The following is a 19,555-nucleotide window of genomic DNA, read 5'->3' as shown; positions in this document are numbered from 1 at the left end:
CTAAGGGACCTCAGAATGTGGCGGTAGGGGGTTAACGGCACTGGCATCCTTACCGGTGCCATTAACCCCCTACCGCCATACTTGGAATGACCCCCAATAAATAAAAAGTGCAGCCAGCTGGTGGAAAGTGCAAGGGTAAGTGCAGACATCAGGTGTCAAGGGCTGGGAGGAGGCTGGAGGGATACAGAAACAGTCCCCGAGTGCAAGGGTTGCTAGGGGGGCAGTGCAGGTGTGCAACTGGCAGGGAGGGGACCTGGGCCCGAGACTAGAGGGTAGCCAGGTAACCAGTGCAGTTTCAGTTTCAGCCAAGAGATCAGCAGGGGAGAGGAGGAGAGAAAGCAGAAGCAAAGAGGAAGGTCTAAAGGTGCTTCCGGAACCGGAGATGGTTGTCCTCAAGTTTCAGAGAAGCATGGAGGCTGTTTCAGAGGGAGGCCCCAGCAGAAGAAAGAGATCTACCACCAACTTGTTGCTTGGAGAAGAGACTGACCCTGAGGGAGTTGGAGGCAGATGAGCAAAGAGCTTGAGAAGGAAGATATTTAAGAAGAGAGAGTTGAAGGTATTGTCACAACCCTCGCCCAAAACCCCCTCTGGCAAACCCATTGGCCAGGTGGAGTCAGGACTCGGGCCTATAGAGCCTGGCATCCTCTTCAAAAGCCCTCATGGGGCCAGTCCTGGCGCCTATGGCGCCAGGCTCATACACCATGAAAAACCATGTGCTTGGGAACTACTTTATTGTATTGTCAGCCAACATGGAGGCATCCACATAGCTTGGGTCCTAAGAACCAAGCTATGCGGTCTAGTGTTTTGAGTGTGGTAGCCTAGGGACTACTTTACCTGGACTATTTTGTTGGGGCTATTTAAACCACACCCGAGCAAGACAACATGCTTTGCGTTACTTTGCAGCTTGCAACGTGATGCTCACTGTGTCCAGCTATTCCCTTGAACCTCGGAGAAGCAGAACCTGCAAGGAGACAAAAGGAACACCATTAGCAGCAGCATCTTACCTGCAGTCTTCATCTTTAAAAACTTGCGCCATCATTTACCTGCGGGGCTCAACCAAGCCAGTTCGCCGCGCTGATGCTCTGCATACCTAAGGGAGAAAAAAAAGATATTTTAAACAAAGAAAGGCATGCAGGATAGCAACAGAACTAATGTACAGCAATAAGACCTACCTGAACAATATCAAACAGGCCGGCGTCAGTGAAGTAACTGGACCGCACTCGCCCATGAAAGGCAACGCGCCCCTGCAAAGAAGGCAGGACGGAGAGCACACCTAATTCTACCACAAGGCAGAACCTTCCCCGCAGACCACATCAGGGCAAAGCTGAGAAGCATACCAGTGACTACCCGGCTGGGTGGCGTCCCTGTGGATACCAGGTGAGCGTAACAGGTAATGAGGCCCCAGAAGGACTTGTGGACAATGGAGAGAGTTTTGAATTTAATCCTCGCCGCCACTGGGAGCCAGTACAGACATTTCCGTCCTGGAGAGATACGATCCCTGGGCTTGAAGCCAAGGAGAAGTATTGCAGTCCTGTTTAGGATGAGTTGCAGAGGGATGGAGAGCAGAGGCAGGCGGATTTAAAAAGAGGCTGTTGCAGTAGTCCAGCCTAGAGAGAGCGAGAGCTCTGGAGACAGTGAGCTTCTGGGGGAATTGAGGAAAGGAAGAATACATCTGAGGGGGTGCAGCTGGTAGTTTGACTTCTTAGAGATGTCAGAGACGTGAGGAGAGAAGGAAAGTGTGGAGTCGAAGATTACCCCAAGGTTTTTAGCCTCACAGGTGGGAGCAGGAAGAGTGCCAAGAGAGGCCGGCCAGAGAGTAACAGGAAAGGAGGGAGCAGGAGTGCCAATAAGGAGAATCTTGGTCTTACTAGCATTAAGGCAGATATCATTGGTGGCACACCGATCCTTGATAGCAAACAGACAGTCAGAGATGAGAGAAGGAGAGGAGGTGGCAGAAGGGAGCCTGAAAATGAGTTGAGTGTCATCCGCATAGCACTGAAAGTTGGGCAGAGAGTGGCAATGCAGTGGGCAAGAAGTGCCAGGTATTGGTTGAACAGCCAGGCAGAGAGGTTAGACCCCTGGGGAACACCACAGGTAGAGATAGAGATAGAGGAGAGGAAGGACCCAAGTTGGACCTGGGAGGGTCGATCGGAAAGGAAAAAAGTCAGGGCCTGATCAGTGATACCCAGGTTATCATGGAGACGGTTGAGCAGGAAGGCATGATGAGGACACAGGGGGTGTTGGAATCAAGGTTGGAGAGCAGGTCTTCACGGATGTTCAGGAGAACAGTTTCCGTGCTTCTGGCAGCTGTGAAGCCAGACTGATGGTCATGGAGACAACCAACAGATTCAGCATGAAGATTAAGCTGGGAGATGGACAGCTTTTCCAGGAGTTTATCCAGGAAATGAGTGATGGAGATTGGGCGTTACTTAGCCGGACAGGAAGGGTCGGCAGAGGGTTTCTTAAGAAGAGGGTGCACAAGGGAGTGCTTCCGGGGGGAAGGAAAGACTCCAGTGGTGAAGGAGTTGTTGCAGAAGTCAGTCAGAGCAGGAGCTAGGGTGTCAATGTGGTCCTTGATGGTTTTGGAGGAACAAGGGTCAACCTGTTTTTACGAGACTTTCATAGATCGGACTTGTTGAGAAACCTCGTCTGGGGAGAAGAGGGGAAAGGCAGAGAAGGAGAGAGGAGAGGTGGCTGAAGAAGGGCCAGGGGAAGAGCAGGGAGTAGAGGGAGGAGGGGGAGAAGAGAGAGAGTACAGGATGTCCTGAGTTTTAGAGATGAAATGAGAAGCCAGGGATGTGCAGAGGGTCTGGGAGGGGACATGAGATGTAGAGACTGCAGCAGGATTGGCTAGCTCCTTGTAGATTTTAAAGAGTTCGCCTGAGTTGTTAGACAGAGACACGGGCTTGGATGTGGGCTGCCTTCCTGGCGTGGACAGAGAGTCTGTATTGCCTTTGGAGCATGCGGCAGGCCAGTTTGTCAGAGGATGTACCAGAAGCACACCATTTCCTCTCACCACTCTGCACTTGCGTTTAAGGGTGATGAGGTCTGAGTCATACCAAGGGTTGCACTTGGCTTTGGGCTTTAAGCGGATCCTTATGACAGGGGCAAGAACATTGAGTCTATCAGATATAGCAGAGTGGAGCATGGAAAGGGCTGTGTCAGGGTGTGAGTCAGCCAAAGGGGGTGGGGGTGAGAAAGTGATGGCGAAAGCCTCAACTGACACACACTTCATGGGTCAGATAACCGAGAAGGTAGGTGACAGTGGAGTTGGCTTGGCCTGAGGGGTAGAGAAAATGTTGTCTGCAGCGATATATGTGTTCTGGATCAGGGTGTGGACGGTGACAATAGTTAGAAATGTAAAGGTGAGTTAAGTTAAATTTGAAGATCTTGTGAGAAAAGCCAGGTTTTGAGGCCTTTGGTAAAGGACCAGAAGGGTTGCAGACCATAAAACTAGGGTCTGTCATTATGCTACTATGCAATCTGATGCCATCAAGAGCACTGGAACAAGGTTGACAATTACTGGTCTACAAAGACACATCATAGAGGCCTGTGTCATCGATGGAACTTAGATACTGTTCTTATAACGCGCATACCTCTCATTACATCTGACTACATTTAGCCTTTTCAATGACCATTAATAAGTCACAGAGACTGATTCCCCCTTCCAGGAAGTGATTGGTGGTAATTCCGATATTTAAGGAGGGGGACAGAAGTTACCCTATGAATTACCGATGGATATTGACCTTTGAGATATGCTAGAACGGCATATGTTACGCCGGGAACAGCTAGTATGTATATATTAAGGCTAAGGGATGTTTAAGGGTGGGGGCATAGGAATGTAGCAGTGGGGGGTTGCTGGTGGAGGGATGGGGGCACCCCATAACAGAAAAAATGGGGAGCTCGACCATGGTCGACAAAAAAGTGTTCACCAAATTTACACTGAACAATAACGGGTCATTGTAAACATGTACAACCTTACAATGATACAAATGTTGATCTTATTTGTTGATTGATATGTTGTATGTTTTTGTTTTGTAGAGCTTGCTGCCAAATATTTAATTGCACCTACAGGTTGTATGGCAGTCTACGTATAAGGTACTTTGTAGATCTCAGTGTAAGCATGATGACTATTTGACAAAGCAAGGCATGCTGTTCATGTCTTTGTAATTTCACAACAAATGATGGATTGTTATCCAAAATAAATGTTTTATGACTGCTCCACACCAATTTTAGGTAATCCATGTGTTTAAACTTCCTGGTAAGTACATCTCCTTTTTCCATGTCATGCTCTTAACATTGCAATATTTTCTCTTTGGACAGTTACTCACTTGTGGAAATCCGATTTCTGCTCAATGCACAGGACCAAACCAAATCATCAATGTTTGTAGGGCTTTTATGGCGTGTGTATTCCAAGAGGTGGCCTAAAATGGAAAATTAGATAAATGCATTTGTAAATGATATTCTTGAACTTGCAAACAAAATAATAATTCCCTATAAACCAGCTCACCTTTACTATGACATTCTTTTCCTGCAGGGGATGACTTGGCATTCACAGATATTTGTTCTTTCACTTTGTGACTGAGCACAGTAGCATACGAATTAGAGAAGGTGCAATCTTCCACAGTGCTACCTAAGCATCAACAAGCAAAACAAAAAAAACAAATATTGAGCGTACAACTAAAATATATTTCATGCACTTCTTTTCTTCATAAAATCCCGAAGATCATAGAGGTTCAGATGGGTGAGTTGTTTCAAAGTTCAGACTATTCTTTCAAGCTGTTTCTTTTTCACATGAGAGATGGACTGGTGGAATTCCTACTTATCTTGGATGATTTCTATAGTGCCTAAGGCCAAATAGCATCTAAGCGCTGAGCAGACAAATAACTTCTACAGATGTAGGCATCAAACAAAAAAATATATTTGTATAGGCCTGAAACAAAGACGTTCATCAATGTTAAGTAATGTATTCCAGAGCTCTGTGGCTAAGACCTGAAAAGGCTGTGCCAGAGCGCTAGACTGAGTGAAACGAATGGTGCAGAGGATGTGATTGTTTAGGGATTGAAGTACTCTAATTGGATGGTAGAGCTTGCACATACCTTGAAGATATTAAGGTCCTGTTCCATGTAAAATTTTACAAATAATACTCAATGCTTTGAATTTGACTCTAGCTAATACAGGGAGCCAATGGAATTTTCTATAAATAGGCATAATATGACCTTGAGGAGTACAATTAACTCTCCTTGCACCCATACTATGTACTATTAGCAAATTATATTACCACATGATGTGGGGCCCCAGGTATAAACCAGTTTCCATAATCAGTTCGGTAACTGTAAACATGGCAAAGATGTTTGTATTTATTTATATATTTTTAAGGTGTGTGGTTGTGGACTAGCATCGTCTAAACTGAAATTGAAGCAAGCCACTAGGAGAGTGGAAGCAGAGCAGAGAGTTGTAATGCACTCACATTGACTGCCCAAAACACCATGATCAAGGAAAATGGAACATATATAAGTCAAGCCTTGATAAGGTACCACAGGCTCTCTTTTCAGTGGGTTTGGCCAAGATCCAGGCTTATCCCTGCAAAAGATTCTCAACTATGTAAGACCTAACAAGCATAAGGTAACAACATTTAAGAGATGAAGATTAGAAGATCAGGGATAAACAAAGGAGTAAGCAGTGTAACAATGACCCTTTGTAACAAAATTGCACCAACATCTAAAATCATCAAATGTATTCCAGCTGGTATAAATCATTTTTCAAACCATATGTAAAAGGTAAAGAAGAAAAACCCACCATAAATATTCTTTTGGAAGCCTATATTTGTCGCAAAGAGCCTAGTGGGTTAAGGTTCTTAAGCAGGGGGCAGAGCAACTGCCAATCCAGTCAACAGTGGATGCCTGAACAGTCAACACGTGTTACCTCAGATATCATTCCCATATTGAGTGATGAAGCTCTCGCTCCAACCCGAAGTCCTCGAGATTAAGGCCTACAGACCGTCCAGAACGGCTGGCACCATGTCACCCAGCAATAAGGGTGAAGGTCATGTACTTACATTTTCGTTTTAGTGCTTGGATCCTGTGGCTTCAAGGCAGGGCATTGTGGCTCAGAATCTAATGTACTCCTAACACTTTAAGGGCGTACACATGCAAGCATTAACTTGGAAAGGTCTTTCAGCACTTACATATATATGTGGCTTCTTATCGCTAAAAGCAGGATCCATGGCTTGACAAACTTGGCTGGAATGTCTTCTCACACCTTTAGTTAGGGATAGTAAGAGCAGCATTGTATGCCTGGATGGTGCCACTCACTCCTCAAGAATACCAGCCCTTGCCAGATAATAGAGATTTCTGCACACTTTAGAGAACATGCCACAACTTCTAAACTGAACTGGCTCCTTGATCCCTGTCCCTGGACATTCTAATAGGCGGGTTCCCAGGGCTAACACTTTTAATTAGAAATTTGAGTACATCTGTGCAAAACGAGCATGCCTGAAGGACCAATAAGAATACAGAATACGTTTTGTCAATTTCCCACATTAGAGACCCAGAATGATCATGGAAATAGACCAAACCTATCATGGATTCTTCGTGGTCCTACAGGCATGCTTGTGTTGCAAAGATGTACTCAGACCACAAAATATTAGTGCCATAGCATGCATGTTAACAAGAATTCCCTCATTCTGATTGCTAGGATTTCAAGCAACTACACTATTTGATAGAAAATATCCAAAACTGAGACATTCTTCCCTTTTACTACAGATAGAGAGAGAAGAGGGAAATCGTGTCAGGGATTCGTTTGCTACTCTCCAACTCTCATATCACATATTGCCTGAAATACATGTATCAAAACGTACTAAATCCAAAAACGGCTTCCTCCCTTTCAGGCTATGAGTCTGTCTATAGCACCTGCCACCTACACATACACGCTACCCATTCAATATTTAGGTAGGCACACACAGTCTTTCAAAAAATAACATATATTTTAATGTCTATCAAATTCATAAAACATGATTATAAAACACAATACTATATATAAAGTTTTGATATAGTTTAGTCCTCACCCATACGGCCCCTAAAAAGAGGACAACATAGCTCGTTTTAGCTGAGGCTGAAATACATGTATACTGTAAGCCTTATTGAGGAACATGCCTTCACACGTATGCTTTTCCTGTATGGAAGGCATTACACAGGAAAGAGGCAAAGAAGCCTGTGGTAATTTAAGCTTAGACAATCAATGGCAGGAAGAATGGCGCTCTTTCACAGTAGGCTGCACACATCTCTTCTTAATGGGAATTATTTTATTCTGTCCTGGCTAACGCAAAGCAAGTTCTTTCCGTACGCTTGATTAGATCGGAGAATACTTATGGAGGTAAGCTTCCAGACAGTTTCATAATTCAAAAAAAGAAAATTGCATGATTCCGAATTTTCTGAAATTTAACCAAGGGTAAAAGAAAACATTTGAATCAAATGATGTATGGCATGTATATGTGTTTTGAGGGTATAGACCAAGGCCGTTAAGCCAGCGGTGCGGGCTGCACTCCCAATCACCACAACGTGGTGTGTCTATTCTGTGTTGTTTGATCAAGAGAAATGACCAGTTTTCATCAAATTGTTGCAAAGTATGGCTGTTTATTCTTAGTTTAATATTTAGCAATTGTACATTTTAGTGAAAGCAGATGTGCAGGGTGAGCTCAAAAATGGCCAATGCATTTCGGAAACTGAATTCCTTCGTCAGGGCCAGCTCATACTCAAATTATTGAGATCCGAATGTCGGAAATAAACAAACAAACAAACAAATCTATTACCCGCAATTCATAACATATAAACAACAGTAGTTAAGTAAAAATGCAACATTCGTCAGGTTAATTCGCAAAAAAAGTGTAAAAAAACAAGTAAACAAAGCAATCAGCAAGTACATTATCATGGTTGCAGCATTCCAATATACCGGGTGTAAGTACCCCGTATTCAAAAGCATAAATGTCCAAAATCGATAACCCAAAATGTGATCGATTATATGTATGTAAAGACATAAACACATACCAATATTGTATATGATGGTAAAAAAAAGCAAAAATACATACGTGCAAAGCTGTAACATTTGTGTAGTTGGATTGGCATATCGTTAAATCACCATGATGATGAAGCACCAGAACGAATAGTAAAGAGAGGAGATGTAGAAGAAAAAACAAAGAAAAAACAATGAGCTATTTCTTTCTCTGCGGTTTAGTGAAATCATTCAAATGATAATACACTAACCTTGCCGTAAAAACAGCATAAATTCAAATCTTGAAAAAGTTGTCAGGGTAATGATTCCTGAAAAGCGTTGCTAACCACGTGCAGACTCGGTCTGAAAGAGACATGCACCGTGGTGATTAGCTCACTGATACGTAATATGTTTGCGGAGCACAAGTGTCTCTAAATGCTATTGTGCAGTGTCCAGGAGCAGAAAGTATCTTACCCAGCAACGGCAGGCGACTGAATCCACGGGGGATGCCACAAGGGGGCGCTCTGCGCATGCCTAATACTTATACTTGTTTACCTTAGGTTGCTAAGAAAACATCAAAAGCCGTAGTGAATGTGGCGGCCATAGTAGAGAGGCTACTAATGAACATAGTGAGTATAAAGGAACCAGCGTTATGGTGCGCGCTGTTAGCGTCAATACTGTAGTACACCAGCTCAAACTAAAAAAGTAATTAAGAATGTAAAGCCGGGAGCTTTAGGTGGCTAGCTGCGGGATGAGAAAGACGTAGGTCTCCTCGGCTCCCGCGACCGCAGCAAATATCCTGATAAAATAGCCTGAAATTCTACGACATAAAAGCTGATAACAACCCCGTAGGGTGTTGGATACCCTTGGGCACAAACGAGGCGTAGAGCAGAGGAAACCGCAGCCGATTCCAAGAAATACGACCACGAGAAGTTTCGAGGCGATCGACATCCAGCTTCCAAAATGGCCGCTGGCACGCACGGACGAACGCCCTGAAGTGAGTCCGTGCAGCATCGGAATCCAGCCTGTTACTGTTCCGCAGTCGACATCGGAGGAAGAGAGTGGTCCCGGCAGGGCGGTGTCCCTCCCAACAGGCGGACTATAGCGGACCAGTGCAGAGGTGAGAGCAGAGTGCGTATCCACCCGCGTGGGACGCCGCGACCCCCGCCGACAGCACTGCTACTTGAGAACGAGGGGCACCCTTCCCGTGCGACCCAGCGTGTGAGGCAAGCCTGTGAGCCAGTGAAGAGGTGCCGGAGCGGCTGGGCGGCGTGGGCGAGTGTTCCCCCCCCCAAGCTCTGCTCCAGGAGGCGACGGTGTGCAAGACAGGCCAAGCACGCACCCCCATACGCAGCTAGTGATATCGGTACCATGGGGAAAGACAAGGCAAAGAAACTTCCCACACAAAGCAGGATGGATCAGTATACCATCCAACCGCCCCTGGCGGTAGACCCCCATCCGCAATCCGCGGACGAGATGGAAACTGACATGGGAATTTCATTGAAGGACATTATGGCCGCGATAGCCGATTCCGGCCCATCAATGGAGCAGAAAATAGATGGGATAAGTATGGATGTATCCCTCCTCCGACACAATCTTCAAAAGCTAACAGCACGCACCGGGAAAGCGGAACATCGCATATCCAACACAGAGGATAGAATGCATAATATGCAACAGCAGCTCTAAAACATAACAACCAAACTGAAGGTACTGGAGGACAGAATTGAAGATGGAGAGGGCAGATCAAGGCGTAACAACGTGCGTATACTCGGTATACCTGAAAAGGCCGAAGGCCCCTGCATGGAACTTTTTCTAGAACAATGGCTGACTGATCTGTACGAGCCAGACGCCTTCTCCAAGTTCTTCTCCATTGAGAGGGCACACAGAGTGCCCACGGACAGACCTCCACCCGGTGCACCTCCATGCACAATAATTGCAAAATTCTTAAATTACAGGGATCGCGATGCCCTACTGCAACATGCGCGCGCAAAAGGTGCCGTCACATTCAACGGTTCCAAAATTGCCTTTTTTCCCGACTAAACCAGGGAAGTGCAAAAGGCGAGACATTCCTTCGACCACCTCAAAAAACAACTGCAAACAATGGGGGTGAAGTATGGCCTGCTCTTCCCTGCGCAACTCAAGATTTACCATAAAGGGACAACAGTCCACTTCAATGATTCCAAGGAGGCTTGGCGCTGGGCTGAACAAAACATAGACGGAGACTGGTCGACCCCCCGCGACAACAGGGGAAGGAACCGAAGGCCTCCATCAGACCAACAGCGGGAGGTCCGCCAACCACCAGCGCAGGACCCACCGGAAGAGCAGGGAGGCTGACCACTGCCCCGAGGCCTGCCAGATGCCCGAGGTCCCGTTGGGTCACCCAGGTTGAGCTACTGTTTTACTCTGTCTACACGCACATTCGCAACAGTAGACTACACACACTTACCACGGGTATTATTCATGGCGGTTCCCCTCTAGCCACCCCCCCAAGAGAGAGCTCTCTCCCCCTGGGATCCAAGCCGGGGGAGGCTACCTGTACTTGAAGTTAATTTAAACGCATGTAAGGTGTCCAGTTGACACCGGTGGTTTTTTGTTTGGGCGACCGATGCTTCTGGTTGGGAGGAGTATGGGGAGGGGGGTTGGGGATTTGTTAAGTTTAGTTACAGACAGGACCCGTCAAACGCATAGGATGATAAGGCTAGATAAAACAGAGTTCGCCTACGGGCGTATCTGCAGCTGCCGTATAACACCGTCAGTGGCAACACAGGCAGTGACCATCACGAGCACCCATGGCATCACATAGTGGTAGTAGCGACGCTCTCAGAACACTGAGGCTCATGACTTGGAACGTTAATGGGCTAGGCAGTGCAGTCAAGCGTCGGCTGGTGCGGCAATTTCTCAACAGGCGGGGGGCTGACATAGTGTTCCTGTCTGAGACCTATCTTGCGGGCACAGACTGTACCCTATTCAGATGCACAAACTACAAGCTGGAACTTCACTCAGGTTTCGCGATGGGCTCAAGAGGGGTCATGATCCTGGTACACAAAAACCTCCCCTTCCACCTCACGACAGTGACCCATGACACAGTGGGCAGATATGTGTACGCGACAGGCAAGCTATGGGATCACTCCACCGCTCTGATAGCTACCTACACACCCCCTACCCTGCTTGAGCCGCTGCTTACTGACATTGCCCCGTTAATCACAAACGACACATCCAACCTCATGATCCTGGGAGGTGACTTTAATAAAGTCATGAACGTAACCCTTGATAGATCACACTTGAGGAATAGAAACCCCAATGTTCCCACCAGACTTGCCACGTTTGCCAACACACTAGGCCTATGTGAGGTGTGGAGAGAACTCCACCAGGACACGAGAGCATACTCTTTCCACTCAGGGGCACATGCCTCGCTCTCCAGGCTAGATTAGTTCTTCATCCCAGCAACTGATTTACATAGGGCGCAAGAAATAAACATTCTTCCCCGAGGCATCTCTGACCACTCTCCATTAGAACTGACACTCATAACATCCAGGCGGATTCCACCGCCGAGCTGGCACCTAAATAGCTACTACCTGGGTGGCCCTGAGCTTGTGGACAAGCTACAGGAGATGACCAATACATACTTCGAGCTCAACTCACAGATGGCAATGAACCCAGGAACACTGTGGGAGGCCTACAAGACGGTGTTAAGAGGCGAACTGATATCGTGGACGACCGCGAAAAAAAGACAGCACTGGAGCAAGACTCTTGAGGCCGAACAACAGGTCAAACAAGCAGAGGAGAGGCACATAATTGAGGACATACCGGCCTCGAATCGGTCATTGCTACTGGCACAGAAAAAGCTGCAAAACATAGCGATGTACAATGCGAAACAAGCGCATACTGCAATGCGGGCGAGAATTTATGAAACAGGTGACAAGGCTGGCAAGATGCTGGCTTGGCTGGAAAGGATGGAGCAGGGACGCAGTCATGTCCGAAGGCTCGAGACAGGAGGACTGAATCCAGGGATCACCGATCAGGAAATAAGCCAAGGCTTTGCAGATTATTACGCTGAGTTGTACAGAAAGCCCACGACATAGATGGACGTCACAATCATGGAACAAATTAACATCTCCACCGTAACGGAAACGCAACTGCAACTGCTGGAGAGGGAGATCACAGAAGAGGAGATCCTAAGTGCCATGTCGAGCCTCTGATCCGGTAAATCCCCAGGACCTAACGGCTTCCCGGTTGAGCTATGGCGAAAGGTGGGGACCAATGTGGTGGCCCCCCAACTACTCCAAATGTACCAACATGTGCTAGAAGAGGGCATTCTCCCACCAGATCTGCGAGAAGTAACAATAATAGTGATACCCAAGCCGGACAAGCCCCAGGAAAGATGCAGCTCATATAGGCCAATCTCACTCATCAATAGCAAAACTAAAATTCTGGCGAAATTACTTGCCGACCGCCTGCAACAGGTTATTCCCACCCGGATACATCCGGACCAGTGTGGCTTCATGTCCCAGAGATCAACACGCATGAACCTCCACAGGCTATAATCGGCCCTGGAAAGGGCCAACAGCATACAGGGCCCGCTAGCCCTGCTAGCAATTGACTTCGAGAAGGCCTTCGACTCAGTGGGATGGGAGGCCATCTGGACCATAATGCAATGCATGGGCTTCGGTGAGAACTTTATGAATTGGGTGCGCCTGTTGTACGAATCCCCGGTGGCCAGAACCAGAGTTAATGGCTGGCGTTCGGACCTCTTCAATCTGGGGAGGGGCACGAGACAGGGCTGCCCGTTGTCCCCCATGATTTTTGCTATCGCCATCGAACCACTGACAATCCTCTTGCGAAACACGCCAACCTGGGAAGGCTTCCGTTGATCCGAGACCTGGGAAGACAGAATATCTCTCTATGCAGACGACCTTCTCATATATCTGAAAGACCCGAGCAATGCCTATCCCAGAGTCATGCACCTGTTAGAGCAATATGAGGCATTCCGCGGATTTCGAGTGAACTGGTCCAAATCCATCCTCTTCCCTCTAGGGGACACCTCTTTGGCAAACGAGAACAGTTCAAGTATATCTGGGGATACGTATCACCAAGCATTTGACTGAATACACAACCCTGAATCTCTCCTCCCTCATAACAAGATTTGCAGAAGATACTCGCCATTGGATCTCCTTGCCATTAACGCTGATGGGCAGAGCGGCCCTGTTCAAAATGATTGCCCTTCCTAAATTCTTATATATCCTGCAAAATGCGCCATTATACATTCACCAGCGAGAATTTCACAAAATAGAGTGCACCTTTCGGAAGCTGCTATGGGTGGAGGACACCCACGAATTGCTCTCGCCACGCTCCAAAGGTCTATCTGGGAAGGAGGCATTGGACTGCCCAGGATACAGTCATATTACTGGGCCAGCCAGATGGCGGTAGTAAATGATATGCTCCACGGAGATGGAAGCCTCCCACATATCAAAGGTCTTATCTGTAATGCCACGACCACGCCTCTAGAGCATCTGAATGGAGGCCTAACCGCACATCACATACGGATATGGCAACGCATATAGTGAGAATATGGAAAGAAACACATCGGTACCTAGGATGGGGCGGGAAGCTAACGCTAGCAAAACCCCTATGGAACAACTGCAACCTTCCCGAAATAAGAAAGCTGCCCAGATGGCCTGAGTGGGCCGAGCAAGGAATCGCCAGTATAGGAGATGTGGTTCACAAGGACAACCTGGTACCATTCGAGACAATGCATGAAAAGTTCTCCCTCCCAGACACAGAGAGGTACCACTATATGCAGCTGAAACACGCTTGGATGACCCACAGACACATAACACGAGGCATGCTGGAAAGCTCCCCATTAGAGAGAAACATAGTTTTGGACTGGGTGGACCGGAAAGTCACCTCTACCATGTACAATGTGATAACATCCTTTGCGACACCGGAACTAACCAGCTTGAAGGCAAAGTGGGAACGGGAGGTGGGTCCCCTTCAACCGGAGGACTGGCTGGAGGCCCTGATGTACCCGCGAGAAACGACCATTTCCTCAAGACTTAGACTGGTCCAACTGAAGATCCTGCACCGCGCCTATTACCCAAGAGTGGCTCTCTTCCGCTGGGGCAAATCCTCGGACGCACGATGCCTACGCTGCAAAAGTGAAGAAGGTACCTTTTTCCATATTTTGTGGGAATGTAGTAGGATACAGCGGCTCTGGCAGAGATGCTGTGATAAACTGTCTAACGTTATAGGTAAAGAGATACAGAGATGCCCAAAACTCCTTCTCCTGGGGATCTCCAGTGACACTGACCTTTCCCATTATGAGAAATTGTTCTGGTCGACTGTGGTAGCAGTTCTCAGGCGGAACATTGCGCAACTGTGGGGATCGGAACGTACGCCAAGCTTTGAACAGTGGGTCACGGATGTGGACATATGCGCTATAATGGAACATAGAGTGTACGCGGCGAGAGGTTGCCCGCAGAAAGCGGACAAAATATGGAGAAGATGGGAAGAGGCTAGCTAAAGGACAAGGATGGCTCCACAGCCTCTGTGACTTAGAGTTGCCCCGGGAGAGTGGGGGAAATGCCTCTGCCGTGAATAGCCTATGCCACAAGGTCATCTGTTGTCAAGTTGACGGTCTGTCGGACCATGGTCCCGGAAGTTGAGTTTTTGAATGTTTTTTGTTTCTTGATTGTCTCTCTCTCTCCACATCCTATCACATGTACCTGGAAATGTAGATTTTGCATGTGTTCCTCTCCCCTCCAGTTCACCCCTTTCCTTCCCTTCCGCTATTGCCCCAAACTTTGCCCCTCCTTTCCCACGTCCCTACCCATTATTGCAGAGGGATAAGTGTAATGTTGTTTTATGTTTAAAATCAATAAAATCTTTGATCAAAAAAAAAAAAGAATGTAAAGACGGTACTATCAACAGCTCGAAATAAAGAGCTGCTCAGTTTACTCATATAATATAGTAAACGATATTAATGGTGAAGGATATCAACGTATTGAGAATTAGTAAAAAAAGTACTCTCAAAAAGATAGAGTCCGAAAGCCGGATAGGGGGGCCGGTGATAGACAAGCTGTGTCATGCGCTCCAACTCAATGATAACCTCAAGAAGAGGTGAAAATGATGAGGAGCAAACCGTGAACGAGAAAAGTTCAAGGTGTTGAATCTAAGAATACCCTCAAATTCAAATCAGCTAGAAAAGAGGAAAAAAAGTAAAAGTGAAAGAAATTAAAATTACCTAAAAAAGAGGAAAAAAGTAAAAGTGAAACAAAGTCGGAAACAAAAGGCGACGTACTGGAGATAACCAGGACAGTTCATGAAAGGTATGTGTGAGATTCTTTACATACAATGCTGGTTATACAACACATCACGAACGTGAGTAGAGAGCATACATTAAGGTTTATACCAGAAATGGTATCTTCAGAACAGTCACAGTATTGTTACACTTTCGAGGCATATTGCATACTCAATCATGATAATTCATGGTGTAACTGCTCATGCATCAAAGGAAACAGCTGAGGTCGAATTCCTCGTTCATTCCGTTCGGTGATAGCAAGTCGAGCCTGTCAATCCAAAATGCTTCTTTCTGTGCTCGCCATTGTTTAATGTCACAAGATTGGCTTTTCGGAGGCATTACTTCGAGTACCAGTAATCTCAGTTGGCTCACCGTATGTCCATTATCGTTAAAATGCCTAGCAACGGCTGACATTCTGTTCTTGTTTCTGATGTTAGACTTATGTTCGTTGATTCTGATGCAAATCTTACGTGAGGTCTCTCCAACGTAGTATTTCCCGAAGGGCCATCTGATTGCATAAATTACATTCTCTGAAAGACATGTAGCATGTTGTCTCAACGTAAGTTTTTTGCCTGTTCGTGGATGTATGACCGTGTTGCCTTTAATAATGTTGTTACAGTTCCCACAACTCATACATGGATGTGTTCCAGGGAATTTGTCAGGTCTCGTTGTGAGTGTCTTGTCTTTGGTGTTAACTAACAGATTCCGTAAATTACTACTCTTCTGATATGCAAATGTGGGTGGAGTAGGAAACAGATTTGCAGTTCGTTCATCAATTGTAAGGATTTTCCATCTATTGTGTATTATCGCTTTGATCCGCTTGCTTTGTATTGAATATTTAGTTACAAAAACCAATTCGGGACTATCTTTCACAGGTTTTTTCACTAATAATTGCTGACATTCTTGTGCGTCGGTCTTATTACGAGCAGTGGTCAAATCCGTTTCTGGATACCCTCTTATTTGCAATCTTTCCTGTGGCTTCTGCAATTGTAGGTGACAATCCTCGGGATCACTGACTATTCTTTTGATCCTTAACATCTGTCTGTAAGGTAAATTTTGGAGAGTCTTGGGAGGATGAAAACTAAGCCGGTGCAATAAGTTGTTCCGATCTGTAGGTTTTGTGTAAAGTGTAGTGGTTATTCTGTTTGCTTGGATACCTGTTTGTACGTCGAGATAATGAACATTAGGATTGCCTATATCTATTGTAAATTGGATGCTTTGGTCGATTCCGTTGAGGAAAATGAGAAATTCTTGAAGATCGTGCTTGCTCCCTGTCCATATGCCAAATATATCGTCTATGTTTCTGATACATGTTTTCAGCTGATGTTTCCATCTTGGGTTAGACAATACATGTGTTGTTTCAAACTGATGTATGAAGCAATTGGCGTACGCGGGTGCCATAGTAGCTCCCATCGCAGTTCCTGATACTTGGTTGTAGTATTTGCCATCATATTTAAAGAAAGAATTCTTGTATATAAAATCAAGTAGAATGATGAGGAATTCTTTATTGGCTCCAATCTCAGTTGTTCTAAGTAAGAGGGCTTCTACTGAATGTTGTCCCAGGTCGTGCGGAATACTGGTATAAAGGCTGACTACATCAATCGTGAATAGAATGTCTTCTGAAGTAAGGGAAATAGTGTCTAGTATTTGGAGAAAATGTGTCGTGTCTTTGACGTAAGTGCTTGTAGTTTGAATGATCGGTTGAAGAAAAAAGTCTATGTACGTTCCAAGTGGTTGCAACAGACTCTTCGTGGCTGCCACTATTGGTCTTCCAGGCGGGTTGGTCATGCTTTTATGGATTTTTGGCAAAGTGTACAAATGAGGCATTACTGGATATGAAGTGAAAAGGTATGCTCTCATTTTTGTACTAATCTATTGGTCTTCAACTGCCTTGTCTAGAATTTCAGTTAACTTTCTTTTGGTCTCTGGTGTAGGGTCTTGCGGTAGTAGTTTATACGTGTTAGCATCTGACAGTTGTCGTAAACACTCTAAGTTATATTGTGATGCATTTTGGATCACCATAGCTCCGCCCTTGTCAGCGGGATGGATGACTATAGAGTCATCGCTAAACAGATTGCGTATTTGTGATAGTTCGCCTCTTCTAAGATTAGATCTTTTAGGTGCTTGAAATTGCATTTTCTTCAGATCACAAGGTACCATTTTTTGAAAAATATTTATTGCCGGTACCTGTATTGGTGGGCAAAAGGTACTGCTAGGTTTGAATTCAATGTACTCCGATGTTGTAGTAGTGGCACGTGTTGTACTCTCTGCAAAAAATGTCTTTAACTTTAATTTGTGAATAAGTTTGAATAATTCAATTTCCGTTTGGAACTTATTAGTGCTGTGGGTTGGTACAAATTTGAGTCCTTTCTCAAGGGTTTGTATCTCACGAGTGGAGAGAATTCTTTTCGACAGGTTAACCACTAACTGCGATTCGTTTGCAACCTTGTTTGCATCCTTTGACTTCCTCTTTCTCCCCCTCCTTGTCCTCTTCCTCTGTCTAAAAAACCAGTGTTAGTTGTGCGTTTGGGTTGCGTTGATCTGGTTTCTTGAGCTGATGTGCTGGCTGGTTGGGGATCTGTGGTCGCTCTCTCTTCTTGTTCTGGGATGTCGGAATCATAGCTGCTGTTGCCACTTGCGTTTTTATATGGGCGTGTGCCCTGTTGTTGGTATTTGTCAGCCCGAGTGTAGACTACGTTATTGAGGTAATCAAAAGTGTCACGGCGAAACTTTCGTATTTTCCGGGCTTCTAAATCTTCTTGATAACTCTCAAGTTTCTTATTAACATATGTTAAAATCTCGGCAAAAGACTCAGCATCACTAATCTCAGTGATATCCTTAGAAAGGCTCTCAATTTCCTTCTCGAGTTGTTCAATGTTACCTGATAGTTCTTGTATGGTCAGTAGGATCAGGTCAAGGGAGAATCTATTGAGAATTTGTTCCCATTTCTCGACAAACTTCTTATTTTCCTTACAAAGTGTTGGTCGTAATGGAATCCGAAGACCTCTACGTATCCTTTGTGCTTTATAGTACCTGCTCAATGTCACTGCATGCAGTTTTAGATTAATTAACTTTCTGACGTTGTATTCAAGTTGTTTAATCTTCCTGTGTGGGTCAGTACCTCCAGGGGTACGTATGGTTTCTTTGATGAGACCCAATATCGCATCTGCTTCTACCGCTGAAAAACCCAGCGTTGTAGCTCTGTTGTCTGTAATATTCTCAATTTCCTCATATGACATGTTAGTTGAGGTGTGCTACGTTCATGTAAATCCACGGATGGAAATAAGAACAAAATGTGTATAGTGTACGTGCACCACCAACTCTTGTTGTATAATACTTATAGTTGATCCAGTTTTAATGGAGTTAAAGGCGGTGTGCAAACCCGTGGAGTGGTGCCTCCGTGGAATGTGTTTTATCAGTGTTTTCATTTACACACAGAAAACACAGAACACATCTGCTGCTTTTGCACACACAAACCATTTGCTGCCTCCGAAAAGATTCAATTAGACAGTTTGTTTTATTTAGATCTTAACTTAATATGCAGTTTTCTTTGTTATGGCAATCCATAAACCTCTCTATATCAAGGACACGTGACACTCTTAGGCTTGAGCTGTGGGCCAACGGCTGGTGGCATTTGCAGCCATTGGCTCGTTCTGTAGAAACGAGCCTTCACAGCTTAGGGATTCAGCACAAATGAATTTATTGAAGTAAAGCTGCTAACAGACCCCCATCATCAAGGCTGGTTGGGCATAACTCATCAAATAATCTTATTCAAGCCTAAACATTCCTAATGACATAACATAACAACCCCAGCTAACATTCCGCATGGAGTCTCAGTTACATCACCCATCATCTACAGCCAGGATTCTGCACTGAACTCCCTCCACATCATTGTAACCTGGGCAACTATGTACACAAGCATACATATAACACATCTCCCTTACTTATTTTACACAACTTCTACACACAACCACCACCCTATTCTTATTCCACACTTGTCCTCCTCTCACTCTCACTGCACCCTTCATCACAGCAACCACACTCACGGGATCTGAATATACCACATCACCTTTCCTTTTTACAAAACCCTTCCTGATCCTCACCAGATCCCCACACTCCATTCTGAGTTCCATATTTCCTCTCTGTTTGTTTTCTCTCATTACATATATCTCCTTTTTCTTTCTCATACTCCTCTTCACTTCCTCCACCACACAGTCTCATTCTTCCCAACCATGGAGGATTTACCTCGGAATAACCCTTCCGCCGTCT

At 45.5% G+C, this 19,555-nt stretch overlaps 1 protein-coding gene across 1 annotated transcript in view; it reads right to left on the bottom strand.

Moving 5' to 3' along the window:
- Positions 1-19,555, bottom strand: part of AKNAD1 (AKNA domain containing 1) — an 869,453-nt gene that overhangs the window by 135,090 nt on the left and 714,808 nt on the right. The window contains exons 15-16 of the mRNA XM_069641860.1: positions 4,511-4,633; positions 4,332-4,424 (exon numbers count right to left, since the gene is read on the bottom strand). Of these exons, the coding sequence (XP_069497961.1) occupies positions 4,332-4,424; positions 4,511-4,633 (216 nt within the window). The remainder of the gene's footprint in view (positions 1-4,331; positions 4,425-4,510; positions 4,634-19,555) is intronic.

Source organism: Ambystoma mexicanum, chromosome 1q (assembly GCF_040938575.1).
Source record: "Ambystoma mexicanum isolate Mex_15411 chromosome 1q, UKY_AmexF1_1, whole genome shotgun sequence".
Taxonomy (NCBI): Eukaryota; Metazoa; Chordata; class Amphibia; order Caudata; family Ambystomatidae; genus Ambystoma; species Ambystoma mexicanum.
The sequence above is the reverse complement of the archived record's forward strand: the minus strand, read 5'-3'. Positions and strand labels throughout refer to the sequence as shown.